The sequence below is a fragment of the Megascapheus bottae genome, chromosome 6 (assembly GCF_031878675.1).
Source record: "Megascapheus bottae isolate mThoBot1 chromosome 6, mThoBot2.hap1, whole genome shotgun sequence".
NCBI lineage: Eukaryota > Metazoa > Chordata > Mammalia > Rodentia > Geomyidae > Megascapheus > Megascapheus bottae.
Window position 1 is genome coordinate 12332794 of NC_143514.1, and position 16571 is coordinate 12349364.

The following is a 16571-nucleotide window of genomic DNA, read 5'->3' on the forward strand; positions in this document are numbered from 1 at the left end:
TTCTTGACTAGCATGCACAAAGCTCTGGGTTCGATTCCTCAGTACCACATTCACAGAAAAAGCCAGAAGTAATGCTCTGGCTCAAATCGCAGGGCACTAGCCTTGAGTAAAATGTGTCCAAGGCCAGTGCCCAGGCTCTGAGTTCAAGCCCCAGTACTGAAAAAACAAAAAACAAACAAACAAACAAAAACAGCCTGGAACGGTGGCTTATTCCTGTGATCCTAGCTACTCAGGAGGCTGAGAGCTGAAGATCACAGTTCAAAGCCATCCAACCTCGGCACTAAAAAGTCCGTGAGACCATTATCTCCAATTAACCATCAGAAAATCGGAAGTAGTGCTATAGCTCAAGGGGTAGGGCAGCAGCCTTGAACCAAAGAGCTCAGGGACAATACCTAGGCCCAGAGTTCAAGTCCCACAACTGACAAAAAAAACCTAAAAGACCAAAACATAACTGGGTACCAGTGGCCGTACCTTGCTCCAAAAGAGGTGGAGATGTGAGAATTAAGGTTCAAAGTGAGGTTAGCTGACAAATTTATGAGATTTATATGTCCAATCAACAAGCAAAACATTGAAAATAGAGACAAGGCTTAAGTGGTAGAGTACCCGCCATGAGCAAATAGCCTGGAGTACAACTGTACCAGCACAAAATTTAAGAAAAAGGAAGAAAGAAAGAAAAGACCAAAACTAAAGCAATTGCCATAGACTCAGAGTTGAGGAAGTCTTTAAGTAGACAGTAAGTTTATTAGCACCCTTTAGTCCATAGTATATCAAAGCAAATTTAGATACTAAAAATCTTTTCTGTAAACCCACCAAAATAGTCTTATATTATTTGCTTAGTTATTCAAAATAGTTGAATGTGGTTTTTTTTGCCAGTCACAGGGCTTGAACGCAGGGCCTGAGCATTGTTCTTGGGCTTTCCCAAGGCTAGAACTCTACCACCTGAACCATAGCTCCACTTCTGGCTTATTCTGTGTATGTGGTACCAAGGAATCGAACCTGGGTCTTCGTGCATGCTTGGCAAGCACTCTACCACTAGGCCAAACTCCCTGCTCATTAGACAATTTACCTTTGTCCTCACCTATACCCAAGCAACAAGTATTATAGACTCTACTTCTCTGATTTCACCATGCCCATACTCTACTCATTAGACAATTCACCTTTGTCCTCACCTACACCCAAGCAACCAGTATTTTTTGTTTTTGTTTTTGTTTTTGGCCTTTCTGTCACTGGCTTATTTCATTTAGCACAATGTCCTCCAGATTTATCTGTGTTGTCCCAAATGGTAAGAAATTCCTTCTTTCATAAAGCAGAATGATATTCCCTTGTATGTATATGTGACATTTTCTTTGTCCATTCATCTATAATTGGACATTTACATTGTTCCCTCCTTTTGACTCTTGCCAGTAATTCCACAGTGAATGACAGGGTGCAGATTTCTGATTTTTAACTCTGGAATATAGCTGCTAGATCCTATTAAGATTCTATTAGCAATTTAATATATTTTGTATTCAAGATGTACTTTCATAATTAAAATAACTGACCCCCCCCAAAAAAACTGCTTTTTGTTACAGCTTTGTTCAGAATGGCTCAACCTTTGTGAAGCACCTTTCTCTGGGGTCTGTGCAAATGTGTGGAGTGGGGAGAATTCCCTCCCTGCCCCACCTCTCCCCCTCACTTGGGGATGTGCCATACAGGCTGAACGAGATCACCAGGGAGAAGGAGCAATGCTGTGTTTCCTTGGCCGCAGGTAAGGAGTCTGGGAGAAGTCAAAACATGCAAGTCGATAATGTTTAAGAAGAAAAATCCATGAGGTCTTTTAAGTTCATCATTTTATACAAGACTTTTGTTTTATTGCTTAGGAAAGTTTCATAGATGTCCACTTGTAACAATACTTACTATTTATTTATAACTATACGCCAAATGTTTATTTGTTGTTATATGTAGCTGTACTTTTCTTCTGCATGTTTCTGTTTTTTTCAACTGATTTTCGTCTTCATTGTTTTAAAATAAACCCAACTTTGCAATTTCAAGAGTCACAAATCCAAATAAGCAAAAATCCACCAAAAGGCAGGGGTTTTTTTCTTTTTAATAATTTCCATCAGATTTCTGGAACGTACTTAGTATTTGAAGCCATTGAAGTTTAGAACTCCCCAAGTGAACCTGAAATACATAAAACCATAGGAGAAAAGTAGTTCTGCCATCTTTGTATCTATATATTGCCTATTAACTCTGTTGATGAAATTTCTTTATGCACCGGCTCAGATCGGATGCAATACTCAACAATTGAAATAGAAATTCCATTTTATTTAGGACAATTGTAAAAATTTATACAGTACTTCAGGGATGTAACATATCAATAAGTAGAAATTGAATCAATAAATATAAACAGAAATTCTGATTGCTTCTAGCATCCTGATGGTCTCTTTTGCCCGATCCATACTGGCAAAATATAGAACTCTACTCAAACTCACAAACAAGTCTTGAACGAGCTTAAACACTGAGAATGCCTTTCTGTGGTAATATTATTCCAAAGCAATTGTAACTGTAAATTTTTACAATAATTGACAAGGTGATTGATAAGTTTTAAACTCTTAAAGGTCAAAAAAGTGCTACATTTTCTTGTATCAATGCTTTTTCTGGTCATGTGGTACTGAGAAATCAAACCCAGGGCTTCATGCATGCTAGCCAAGCACTCTACCACTCTACCCAGTCCCCATGCTGAAGATTTTTATAGCTTTTTTCTTTGTGAGAGGGTAGGGACAGGATCTTGCGGTGTAACCCAAAATGCCTTCAAATTTGTGATCCTCCTGAGTGCTGATATTACAGCATGTGCCACTTAGTTCACCTAGCTTTTACTTTTTTGTCTGTGTGTACCAGTGGGGCTTAAACTCAGGACCTAGACTCTGTCCCTGAACGTTTTTGCTTACAGCTTGTGTTCTTACCACTTGAATCACAGCTTTATTTTTGGCTTTTTTTGTGTGGCTAATTAGTGATAAGACTTCCCTGCTTGGGCTAACTCAGACAATCCCCAGATCTCAGGCTCCTAAGTAGTTTTTATTATAGATGTGAGCCCCTCAACGGGCAGAAGCTTTTCTTTTTTCTTTTCTTTTCTCTTCTCTTTTTTTTTGGTTCAGGTCCTGGGGCTTGAACTCAGGGCCTCAATACTGTTCCTAAGCTTCTTTTGCTTAAGGCTAGCACTCAGCTGCAGTGCCACTTCCATATCTCTCTGCGTAGTTTCTCAAAGATAAAAATCTCATTGACTGGGGCCGGGAATTTGGCCTAGTGGTTAAAGTGCTTGCCTAGCATGCATGAAGACCCGGGTTCGATTCCTCGGTACCACATACATACAAAAAAGCCGGAAGTGGTGCTGAGGCTCAAGTGGTAGAGCTCTAGCCTTGAGAAAGTCCAAGGACAGTGCTCAGGCCCTGAGCTCAAACCCAGGACTGGCAAAAAAAAAAATCTCATGGACTTTTCTGCCCAGGCTGGCTATAAACCATAATCCTACCACTAGCTGAGCAATAGTGGCTCATGCCTGTAATCCTAACTACTCAGGAAGTGGAGATCTGAGGATCATGGTTCAAAGCCAGCCCATGCTGGCTTATTTCCAGTTAACCACCAGAATATCAGAAATAGCATTGTGGCTCAAAGTGGTCTTAAGCAAAAGAGCTTGGGGACATCGCCTAGGTCCTGAATTAAAGCCCTATGATTAAAAAAAAAGTTAAAACAATGAAACCTGCTGAAATTATATTAGAAAGGGGACAGATGCTGCAAGAAGATAAGGACAGGAGGATAAGGATAACGAAAGAGGAGGGAATATTCATTGGCATACATTCTGTACAGACATAGAAGTGTCACAATGGGATTACCTCCTCCCATTTAATTACTGTATGCTCCCATGAAGCCAGGTGCTGGTGGCTCATGCATGTAATCCTCGCTGTTCAGATATGAGGATCATGGTTCAAAGCCAGCCTGGTCAGGAAGGTCCATGAGACTCTTACCTCCAATTGAACACTAAAAAGCCAGAAGTGAACCTATCACTCAAGTGGTAGAGTGCTAGTCTTGAGGGTGGGGAAGTTCAGGGATAGCACCCAGGCCAATTTTAAGCCCTAGGACCAGCACCAAAAAGAAAGAGCCTTTCCATATAATATACTACCTTAAAAATATAATACCATAAAATCCATTGAAAAATGTGCATATATCTATTTTGTGTAAAGTATAGCACTATACCTTCAAGTTTTGTAATAAGGGGCTGGGAGTTTGGCCTAGTGATAGAGTGCTTGCCTAGCATGCACAAAGACCCAGATTCAATTCCTCAGTACCACATACATAGAAAAGACTGAAAGTGGTGCTGTGGCTCAAGTGGTAGAGCCCTAGCCTTTAGGAAAGCCCAAGGACACTGCTCACACCCTGGGTTCAAGACCCAGGACTAGCAAAAAAAAATTGTAATAAATTTTGGCTGAGGAATGATAGCTTAATAAACACATTTTGCTAAGTGTCCTCCAGGTCATGGTTCCATACTGAGATGGATTTCGTGTCCTTAAATAACAAGGGAGAATCTTTTTAACATTATATAATTCATATTATACCACATTATATTACATATTAAAATTCGAGCTCTGATTTTAAGCTTTTGATTTATTTTTTTTTTTTTTTTTTGCCAGTCCTGGGCTTGAGCTCAGGGCCTGAGCACTGTCCTTGGACTTTCTCAAGACTAGAGCTCTACCACTTGAGCCTCAGCACCACTTCCGGCTTTTTTCTATGTATGTGGTACCGAGGAATCGAACCCGGGTCTTCATGCATGCTAGGCAAGCACTTTAACCACTAGGCCAAACTCCCGGCCCCATGCTTTTGATTTATTAAAAGAAGGCTGCTCTGTATTTGAGAACACATTCAAATGAATTCAGTAGGGAATCCTCTGGTTGTGGTTCCTGGGGCTGGAGGTGTAGTCCAGTGGTAGAGCTTGCCTGGCTCTGGTTCTTTATCTTCTCTGAGCTATTGGTGCCTTGAAGAACCTCATAAGACTGCAGAACCTCATTCCATCAAAGTTGACATAAGTGTAGAAGTATATTCTGCAGATAATTTTAAAGCATTGGCAGGCTTCTTGTCACTTGCCTAGGTTTCACATTAAGAAGTAATGCAGCTGATGGTTTTGCATGTATTATTATGATTGATGTATATTGCTTTGTCATCTTTCTTGTTAGGCTTACCTCATTTTTCTTCTGGTCTTTTCCGCTGCTGGGGCAGGGATACATTCATTGCGTTTAGAGGTCTACTACTGGTTACTGGACGCTATTTAGAGGCCAGGTATGAGATTCTATAAAAGTTGCAATACAGATTTATAAGTTTCTCAGTGTCTTATGTGCTTGTCCAATTTCCCTTTATGTCCATCTGTTCCCAGCATTTCAGTGGTTGGTTTTGCATATATTTCACACTTTTCATTTCTCATCTATTTATTTAATTTTATTTGTTTATTTATTTATTGCCAGTCCTAGGCTTGAGCTCAGGGCCTGAGCACTGTCCTTGAACTTTTTTAAGGCCAGAGTTCTTCCACTTGAGCCTCAGCACCACTTTTGGCTTTTTTTCTATGTATGTGGTACCAAGGAATTGAACTTGGGTCTTCGTGCATGCTAGACAAGCACTCTACCACTAGGCCAAACTCCCAGCCTCTCATCTATTTATTGAATAGAACCAGGACCTCAGAATTTCAATGGAAGAAAAAGTTACTAAGTTCTAGTCTGCCATGTTTCATCTTTAGCATTTGTAGATGTATTCCAATAAATTAAATTTTATAGCCATTTTATGTCCTTAGGATGAAAAGTCAATAATACCCTTATCTCAACAAACAAATCATATGTGGTGGTTGATTCTTAAGACTCTACAGGAGATTTAGATAAGCACAGTGTGGTGGTTGGCTACCCTGAGCAGTAGTATAAGACCCTCTCTGAAAAACCACAAAAGCAAAATTAGGAATGAGGCTCAAGTGGTGGCATACTTAGTAAGCCCAAGGCTCTGAATTCAAACCCTAGACTAAAAAAAAAAATCAAGTGTTTGTTCTGTAATATCACTTTATAAAACAGATAAAGTAATGAGGGCAAATGAGAAAATGCACTTAAAACTGAGTCACCAAAAGTGGCCATTTTTGTCTTCAATTTTTTACGTGTGTGTTTTCATTTCAAATGACCTACTTACCTGGTTGTTTTAGGAACATTATTTTAGCATTTGCTGGCACCCTGCGACATGGACTCATACCCAACCTCCTTGGTGAAGGAACGTACGCCCGGTACAATTGCCGGGATGCTGTGTGGTGGTGGCTGCAGTGCATCCAGGACTACTGTTCAATGGTTCCCAATGGTGTTGACATCCTCAAGTGCCCTGTGTCCAGAATGTATCCCACTGATGACTCTGCTCCTTTGCCTGCTGGCACATTGGTACGTCTCTTTTAGCCTTTTTGCTCAAGGCTAGTGCTCTACCACTTGAGCCACACCTCCATTTCTGGCTTTTGGGTGGTTGATTGGAGATAAAATGCTCATGGTCTTTTCTTCCTGGGCTGGCTTTGAACCACAATCCTCAAATCACAGACTCCTCAATAGATAAGATGACAGGTGTGAGTCACTAGCACCAGTCTCAAATATAACTACTATTGTTGTTGTTGTTATTGTTGTTTAACCTAAAATATAGCTAAGGATCCAAATCTTAGGAACTATTCGTCATCGTTATTTATTTAGGCCCAGTCTGTGCTATGAGGAGCTGTAGTGACTTTCTCCTTACACCATGATAGAAGTGGGGATGTGTGCAGAAATGCCTTTGCAGAAAGACATGGAAATATGAAGTCTTATGAAAGGGGAGTGGGAAAGCTAGATGTAGGTTTCAGGGAGCATTTCTGAAAGTAGCTAACTTTCGTCTTCTCTGAACCTAAAAGCTGAGTAGGATTTCAAAAGAGATGGGAGTTGTGAGGACACATTGCAGGGGGTCTCAGAATGGTGAGTGCTTATTGGTGTTCATGAGACCTTGGGCTCCATCCCCACCTGCATACACAGAGGATGGCAAAAATAATAAAACTTATTGATTGAGACAGTTTAGGACCTGCAGCTCAGTCTAGTGTGAGCCATGATGAGACACTGTGGAGTGGGGAACCAGGTTGTAAGGGCTTCAACCCCCAGTCCAGGGAATTGATGTGGGAGCAGTTCTTTTCTCACTCAGAAATAGCACACCCCTTCTAATCTGCTCTCACCATTTGTTGATATATGATGTGCTGTGGGTCAGAGCTACTTCTGGCCTCGAATAGGTTTATTTGTCCCACCATGATCTTTACATCATGAACTACTTGAATGCTTGTTCCAAAATTAGCTCCATTGATAATCTGTTGTCAGTTGACCTATTTAAGTTTGGTGACTGTAGGCTTACTTTATCAGGCAGGCCAGTATTTAGATAGTAACATTGTTTTCCCAAAGTTCATTAAAAATAACAACAATAATAATTAAATTCCATAGCATTTTTAAAGTACCTCATAGTTGTTTATTATTATTATTATTATTATTATTATTATTATTTCCAGGATTTTTACATAATAGCCTTGTTCAGAGGTGAGCCACCATGCCCGACTCTCTTGGTTTTTTTCAGTCAAGGCTACCACTTGAGCCACAGCTTCATTTCTGGCATTTTGCTGGTTAGAGATTCAAGTCTTAACCAATCGCACTGCCTGGACTGGAGCCACACCTCCAGCCTGGCTTTTGTGGCTAATTGGAGGCGGAGCCTCACAGACTTTTCAGCCCTGGCTGGACCTGAAATGTAATCCTCCAAATTTCCACCTCCTGAGCATCTGAGATTAGATGCCTGAGCTACTAGCTCATGGCTGGTGGTAGGGTATTTTCTAGATTTGTAGTAGAGCTCTGATTTTGAAGATAACACTTTAGCATCAATTTATTTCTACTACCTAATATACATTAGGTAAATAAATGATAAATATTATTAGGTAAATAAATATGATAATATATAACATATTTTTAATTTATAATTTTTTATTGTAATTAATAAAAGGGTTACATGATATTTGCCAGATATAAGGTGCATTAATTCACATACATTGATACCTTTTCACATGTCTTGGTACCCATCACCCTCCCCCCACCCACCAATAACATTATATTTTTATGTATATTATTTACATATAAGATACATATTACCTACTTTTATAAGTAAAAAGGCTATGCCAATTTAAAATGGAGATTATAGATACATCATTATATATTATGCTAATAGAAACTATGTATGTTCACTAGATTCATTTACATATATCTACAAAATTTAATATCACTGTCCTGAATAAACTAGTAATGTCAAATACTCTCATGTCAGCTGTATCCTTTGGTGTATAGGAGATGGTTTTGCCTTTTCTTTTTTTCCCATATCCTCACCATTCCCCATGTCTCTTCCCATTGCATAGTTGAGGATGTTGGTGAGGACAAGAACATATCCCTTTCTAATGGAGGTAACACCTCATGTCTGCCACAGGACCAGCCGCTGTGTGAAGTCATACAGGAGGCCATGCAGAGGCACATGCAGGGCATTCAGTTCCGGGAGAGGAATGCTGGACCACAGATAGATCGAAACATGAAGGACGAAGGTAATCACTAACTCCACCATCTAGATTCACTTGCGTGGTGAAAGTAAACCTTGCACCCAGTTGTTAACTTTGCAAGTATTTCCAGGCAAAGCCTCCAGAATCTAAGTATTAGCAGGATTAACATAGTTCTTGAGTTCACCATGATTTTTAGTTTCTAGAGGAAAGATACAATTTTATTTCTGAGTGGGGATGGGAGTGGGGGGGAGGGGGGAGACAGAAGGAGGAGAGGGGGAGGGAGGGAGGGAGGGAGGGAGAGAGAGGAGGGGGGAAGGAGAGAGAGAGAGAGACTGATTTTGACAGGGTCTTGTGCTTACTAGGCAGGTGCTCTATCCCTGAGCTACACCTGCAACCCTCTTATGTACTTGTTGTTTGTTTTTTGCATTTTCTTGATGCCAATCCTAGAACTCATGTCCTAGACACTCTCCCTTGAGCTTTTTTTTGTCTTTTTTTTTTTTTTATTTTTTGTCAGTCCTGGGCTTGAGCTCAGGGCCTGAGCACTGTCCTTGGACTTTCTCAAGACTAGAGCCCTACCACTTGAGCCTCAATACCACTTCCAGCTTTTTTTCTATGTATGTGGTACCAAGGAATTGAACCCTGGTCTTCGTGCCTGCTAGGCAAGCACTCTACCAACTAGGCCAAACTCCTGGCCTTCCCTTGAGCTTTTTTTGCTCAAGCTTATTACTCTACTACTTGAGCCACACCTCCATTTCTGACATTTTGGTAATTAATTGGAGATAAAAGTCTAATGGACTTTTCTGCCCAGGATGGCTTTAAATGGTGATCCTCAGATCTCAGCCTCCTGAGTATCTAGGATTATATGCATGAGCCACTAGCATGTGGTTCCAAATTAACTTTGCCATATTTTTTTCCTTCCCCTGAAAACCCAGAAATCTTTCCCCTGCATGTCACAGAATCTAATGTTATCTAATTAATATGGCTATTAATAGTGCTACCTATAATAGTGAAAAAGAAAAGGGAAGCCAGGAATTTAGCCTAGTGGTAGAATGCTTGCCTAGTATGCACGAAGAGCCCCAGGACAGGCACAAAAAAAAAAAAAGAAAAGGGAGGGATGAAGGGAGAAAGACAGACATATTGGTTTGCTATGTCAACTACTACAAATCGGACAACTTAAATGTCAGAACTGTATTATCTCATATCTGGAGGTTGTGAGGGAAGGACCTGCCCCAGAACTCCCACTCTGACTTGCAGGAAGATAAAACTCCTCATGTTCACATCTCAGCATCTTCTTTCTGTGCATGTCTACATCCAAATTTCCTCTAATAAGGACACCATTCAGATAACATTAGAACCCACTCTTAGGACTGCATTTTAATTTGATTACTTTTATAAAGTCTTGTTTCAAAGCAGGTTACATTCATACTGGAATTTCAACCTAAGTTGAGGGAGGAGACCCATGTAACCCATAGTAGTAGGGAATTAACAGGTTTTAGTTTTGAGAAGTGTCCATATATTATTGATAGTATTGGAAATTGATTTGTTGGGGGTTTTTTTTGTCCATCATGGTGCTTGAACTCGGGATTTTTGTTGTTGTTATTTCTTTTGTTTTTGTTCTTGTTTTGTTTTGCCAGTCCTAGGGCTTGGATTCGGGGCCTGAGCATGTCCTTGAACTTTTCTCAAGGCTAGCACTCTACCACTTGAGCCACAGCATCACTTCCAGCTTTTTCTATGTATGTGGTACTGAGGAATCTAACCTGGGTCTTCATGCATACTAGGCAAGCACTCTACCACTAGGCCAAACTCCTGGCCCCTCATTAGATACTTTTTGCTCAAACCTAGGGCTCTGCCACTTTTTGCTCAAACCTAGGGCTCTGCCACTTGAGCCACAGCACCGTTTCCAGCTTTTTCTGTGTATGTGGTACCAAGAATCAAAACCAGGGCTTAGTGCATGCTAGTCAAGCACTCTACCCCCTAAGCCATGCTCTGGGCCATTGACCTCAGGTTTTGGTTGCTGTCTCTGAGCTCTTTTTGCTCAAGGCTAGTTAGTGCTCTACCACTTAGAGCCACAATACAACTTACAGTTTTCTTGTGGGTAATTGTACAAAAGAGTCTCACAGGGATTTTCCTGTCTGGGCTGGCTTTGAACCACAATCCTCAGATCCCAACCTCATTAGTAACTAGGATTACAAGCTTGAGCCACTAGCACCTGGCTGATTCATTTCTTTTTCTTTCTTTCTTCTTTTTTTGTTATTTTTTGGGGGTTTTTTTATGCCTGTTCTAGTACTTGGACTCAGGGCCTGGGCACACTGTCCTTGGGCTTTCTCAAGGCTAGCATTCTACCACTTGAGCCACAGCACCACTTCCAGCTTTTTCTGTATATGTGGTACCCAGGAATTGCACCCAGGGCTTCATGAATGGTAGGCAAGCACTTTACCACTAGGCCAAACTCCCTGCCCCAATTCATTACGTTTTTAAAGCAATTTAGGAATGTATTTTATCAGAAAGAAATATTCATGAATATATGAATAGGAAAATGGGCACATGCTACCATATCTAGCTTCTGGTTGAGAAGGGGACTTATAAGTTTCTGCCCAGAATGGCTTCAAACCATAATCCTCTCTCAAACCATGATCATGATGCTCTGAAAAAAACCCTTCCGAAAAATTACTATATGAAACAACTAGAAGGAAATATGTAAGTATATTGTTTTTTGAATAGGATTATGAACTGTTTTATCTCTATATTGATATAGTAGCTTTTTTTTCCTTTTTTTAAAATTGTAATTAGTAAAAGGGTTACATGATCTTTGCCAGATAGAAGGTGCGTTAATTCACATACATTGATACCCTTTCACATGTCTTGGTACCCTATAGTAGCTTTTTTAACATATAGTAACAAGCTTTTGAATGGATCTATTATGACTGTTCCAAATAACTCACTAACTCATTGGTTAATATTGATACACACTTAGCTTAATTCTTTCTGTGTTTTGAATTACATTGTATAAATTTACAAATACTCATTTAGGGACCTGGAGTTTGGCCTTAGTGGTAGAATGCTCGCCTAGCATGCACGAAGACCCAGGTTTGATTCCTCAGTACCATATATATAGAAAAAGCTGGAAGTGGTGCAGTAACTCAAGTGGTAGATCTCTAGCCTTGATAAAGCCCAGGGACAGTGCTCAAGCCCTAAGTTCAAGCCCCAGGTCTGGCAAAAAAAAATTACTTTATGTAGTGGTAACACAGTTATTCTCCAAATTGCTTGGTAACAATCACATAATATTCTCCTCGCTAAGAGAAGTCAATGGAAACAGATTTTATATATTTAAGGAACACTTTTTGTGATTTCTTTAAATTATTTTAGTTTCATTTTCTGAAACATTTTACCTAAATAGAAGGTAATTTCTTTTCGTTCTGCACCTATCACTGAGTTTAAACAGATATTAATATTTGGTTATTGTCTTCAGATTACCTGTTTTACCTTGAAAAAAAACCATTTCAGATATATCCAACACTTCATTTCTTTTTCTTTCTTTCCTCTCTAGAATTAACGATTAACCCATAATAATCAGGGTATGCTATTTCTATGTATGCTTGCATATGTTATGCGTTTGTATGTGTATGTAAATTAGGTATGATATTCTTTATGTAGTTTTAGGGTCCGAGATCAAAGGAATGAGTCTGACACAAAAGCGGAAGTTGGAAGTTAAGTTTTATTCCACGCCCAGCATCGAGAATCATACTGATCAGTCAGGGCCATCTCTTAAGATGTGAGAGAGCGACCCCGCCTAATCTTACAGGCCACCTTTACAGACTGCCGCCAGCCATGTTGCTGGGCTGGCCATACACAGGTGGCCAATGGAATTCAACATAGTTGATTGATGGCTGGGCAACCACTGACACCTTTGCTGTTTGAAGGGGCCTATCATCTTGTGGGCTTCTGGCTCACTGCTCTGACAAGGAAAGGGAGGGAGTTTCCTGACAGGCCAAGGGGGGTAAGGTGGGGAGGAATTGGGGCAGTCCCTTTCATTCCCCCCTCATTTTGGAAAATGAGTCAGATCTTTGACTCTTCCTCCCACCCTATATCCTCCTGTCCTAAGGGCCATATTGAGTCCTCAGCACTGGCCTTTTAACCACTCCAATTCTCCTTTGTACAAATGATCATTATGCTGTTTACAATGCAGTGGCCAAGAGCAACATTAGTAAAGCTAAGGATTCTGCAATTGCAGATATTCGGGATGTCTTCATGGAGACCAGCTGGATAAGCTTTTATACACCATCCTTGGGACCCCTGCTTCCCTCGTGCTCAAGTCTCCTTTTTATATCTGCCAGGTTATCTTTCATCACTCCATCATGGTTTGTCCAAAGTGACATTCTCATGCTGTCTCCATCTGGGAGTGATGAATCCAGTAGCTCTTTCCTGCTCCTTTCACAGTGGTTGGAGTCCTGGGTATCACGGTGCAGGTACACTTGATGTTAGAAACCAGTGGATGAACATGTCCCCCAATCAACTTGTAAGGCCTGTAAGAACTGGGTTGAATCATGGTTAACACTATCAGCTAGTTCAACTTCCTCAAGTTTTAGGGGAAGGTCTCCCTCCAATGGGGAGAACTTTACATGTGGAGAGTTCCCATTATTAGGACATGCTTCATACCATCTGCTACATACTCATACTCTCTGGGCTCTGTCGTCCTCCCTTTTTAGAACATTTAAGACAATTCCTTTCAGATCCTTTCTTTTCTAGAATAAACCATTTCTTTAAAAATTCCTTTCCCAAGGTTTCTTTACTGTCCTTTCTCTCTTTTCATTTGACCATAGCCCTCATTCACATTTAACACCTCTCACCCCTAGACTTCTCATCACTGGGTGGAGAATTTCCCTCACGAAGCCATAGGCACCAAGATGGCTATGGCTGCAGAAGGCTAGGTGCAGCCTCACTTCATTTTCTCTCCCATGACCTAGGGGACTTTGAACTTAGCACAGATACAGTGTCCCACCACCAAGGGTTTAGTTCCAGTCAGGAAGCGGCTGTAGAGTTGTGGAGTCAGGCTGGACAGGTATAGCAGCAGCCTTGTCTTTCTGCAGCCCCAATGGAAAGTCACACCTCCTGCTGAGTTGCCTCCACATTCCTGCATGCTGGATAAAGAAGCTTAACCTAAGGCCTGACTTTGGTGAATTCTCCCTATGGTTTCCTAGTTGCTTTTCCTGAGCACACTTGTTTTTGCAGGCTGGCACCCCATTGGTTTTCAGGGCAGTATAAGGTTGAGATTTCAAAGTAATACCAGGGTGACAACTTTTAGTAACCAGATTTCCTTTAAATGAGGCTAGGATTCTCTAGACAGGTATAGAAGACTTGAACCTGTGGTCATTGCCATTCCCCATAAGTGCAGTCTCCACTCTTGCACATCTGTTACTACTCTTTCCCAAACCTCTAATTTATCCTGTCTGACTTTCCAAAAAATGACTCTGGTCCCTTCATCTTAAGGGGAGTTGATGGGTGAAGATCCATCTTCTATAACTTCTTCAAGCTGACTCAGGGGCGTTGTCTCTGTACTTGACTAGGGACCTTAAAAAGCTTAGCCTAGGGGCTGGGAGTTTGGCCTACTGGTAGAGTGCTTGCCTAGCATGCACGAAGACTCGGGTTCAATTCCTCGGTACCACATACATAGAAAAAAGCCAGAAGTGGTGCTGAGGCTCAAGTGGTAGAGCTCTAGCCTTGAGAAAGTCCAAGCACAGTGCTCAGGCCCTGAGCTTAAGCCCAGGACTGGCAAAAAAAAAAAAAAAAAAAAAGCTTAGCCTATTTTATTTTACCAAGGGGTTGCCAGGATTAGCTATCAGGAACAACGATTTACTCCAAACTAGAGATCATATTTGACATTTAACAACAGCACAAATCTTCTTTGGCTACAATAGTTTAGCTTACTTAGCACCCATTTGCAAAGGCATTTTCCTGATTTTCTGGGGAGCTTAGCTATGCTTCAGTTGCCACTGTAGGCCTAGACAGATCAATAGGGACACAGCCTCAGGTCCACAAACTTCTTTCCTGAATTTGTGGCTGGTATCAATTCAAAATTCGCTCAGTTAGGGCTTTGAGCAACCATGGGGTTCAGGATTGTAAACTACCCACTATTACAGATGACTGACAAGTTCCTGCCCAGTTATGGAGTAAATGAACATGGACATTAGTAAGGCATGCTTACAAACTATTCTAAGACCTCCTGGCTCTGAATAATTTTGAATGGCCAAGCACAAATGACTCTAGGGTCTGTCACCATCTCTGCCATCCAAGCAGTGGCTTACTGCATCTGGATGCTTTATTTCTTTTGTCCCAGTAGTGTCTCTCCACACAAGGATAAGCATCCCATTGGCATTTCACTCTGTTGGTTGCTGGGCTTGAACTCAGGGCCTGGGCACTGTCCCTCAGCTCTCCAGCTCAAGGCTATCCCTCTGCCACTTTGAGCTCCAAAGCAACTCTGCCTCAATAGCACTCTGCTCCCAGATTAGACACCACAGTCTCACAGGGACTTTGCTTTGCCCGGACTGTCTCAAAACTGCGGCTTTCAGATCAATGAGTCCTACAAAAGGCTACTTTACTCCAATTAGAAGCAACAAGGTGGTCAGTGATGAGGCATCCCCACATCCACTCTGGCCCTCGGGAGCTATACTGCGTCCAGTTTCTCCCCGGTGGGCCACTCCCCTGAAGCTCCCCAACAGAAAGGACAAAACATAAAGACGAAAGACAAAACTAGCGCTCAAGTTCTTACCTCCGGAGGTTTTGTTCAAAATTCTGATGCTGGCTCAGTCCTCATCTTTTGATTCCGGACGAGCCCCCAAATGTTAGGGTCCGTGATCAAAGGAATGAGTCTGACACAAAAGCGGAAGTTGGAAGTTAAATTAAACAGTTTTATTCCACGCCCAGCATTGAGAATCATTCTGACCGGTCAGGGCCATCTCTTAAGATGTGAGAGAGCGACCCCGCCTAATCTTACAGGCCACCTTTATAGACCTCCAGCCATGTGGCTGGGCTGGCCATATACAGGTGGCCAATGGAATTCAACATAGTTGATTGATGGCTGGGCAACCACTGACACCTTTGCTGTTTGAAGGGGCCTATCATCTTGGTGGGCTTCTGGCACACTGCTCTGACAAGGAAAGGGAGAGAGTTTCCTGGCAGGCCAAGGGGGGTAAGGTGGGGAAGAATTGGGGAAGTCCCTTTCATGTAGTATACATTCAATATGCTATAGTATATACTATATACAACTTTGTTTTAAGTTTTACGTGAGCATTGCACTAGACATACAAAGTTATATATGTTAGTGGTATCTGTATTATGCACTTTAACAGAAAACTTTCTTACTATGTATATCTTTTTGCACCCTGTTTGTTCAATCACTTTTATCTTGGGAACTTATCCTCTTGCATAAGTGTAAATCCAGTCATGTATCCCACTATATATGCAACAAAGTCTAGCTATTCCCCTGCTGAGTGATAGTTTATGTATTTGCTAATTCAACCATTGTTATACTTAATATCCTGATATACATTTCTATATGCACATGGTTAAGACTCTCTAGAGTATATATAGAGAGAGAACTGAATGTTCGATGTGGTTGGCTATGCATATCTTGAACTTGTGTGATAATACCAAATTGATCTTCAGAGTAATTGTCCTAGTTTATTCCTTTAAAATTTTACAGGTGTTTTAAATGTTTATGTCCAAATGCTATTCATAATGTATAATTGTTTTAAATTATCTTATTTTATAAATGTTCTATTTTGCTTTTTGAGGTTTTAATATAACTGCCGGGATTGATGAAGAAACAGGGTTTGTTTATGGAGGAAATCGCTTAAATTGTGGCACATGGATGGATAAAATGGGAGAAAGTGACAGAGCTAGAAACAGAGGAATCCCAGCCACACCACGGTAGTGTTGTTTATACTGCTATGTGATTATGCTGTTTTGAACTCAGGGCCTTAACTTTTTCAGTAAA

General features: G+C 41.0%; 1 protein-coding gene across 1 annotated transcript in view; it reads left to right on the forward strand.

The window, feature by feature from the left end:
* Positions 1 to 16571, forward strand: part of Agl (amylo-alpha-1,6-glucosidase and 4-alpha-glucanotransferase) — a 69273-nt gene that overhangs the window by 42434 nt on the left and 10268 nt on the right. The window contains exons 24-28 of the mRNA XM_090334257.1: positions 1572 to 1747; positions 5202 to 5304; positions 6203 to 6428; positions 8512 to 8623; positions 16369 to 16504. Of these exons, the coding sequence (XP_090190383.1) occupies positions 1572 to 1747; positions 5202 to 5304; positions 6203 to 6428; positions 8512 to 8623; positions 16369 to 16504 (753 nt within the window). The remainder of the gene's footprint in view (positions 1 to 1571; positions 1748 to 5201; positions 5305 to 6202; positions 6429 to 8511; positions 8624 to 16368; positions 16505 to 16571) is intronic.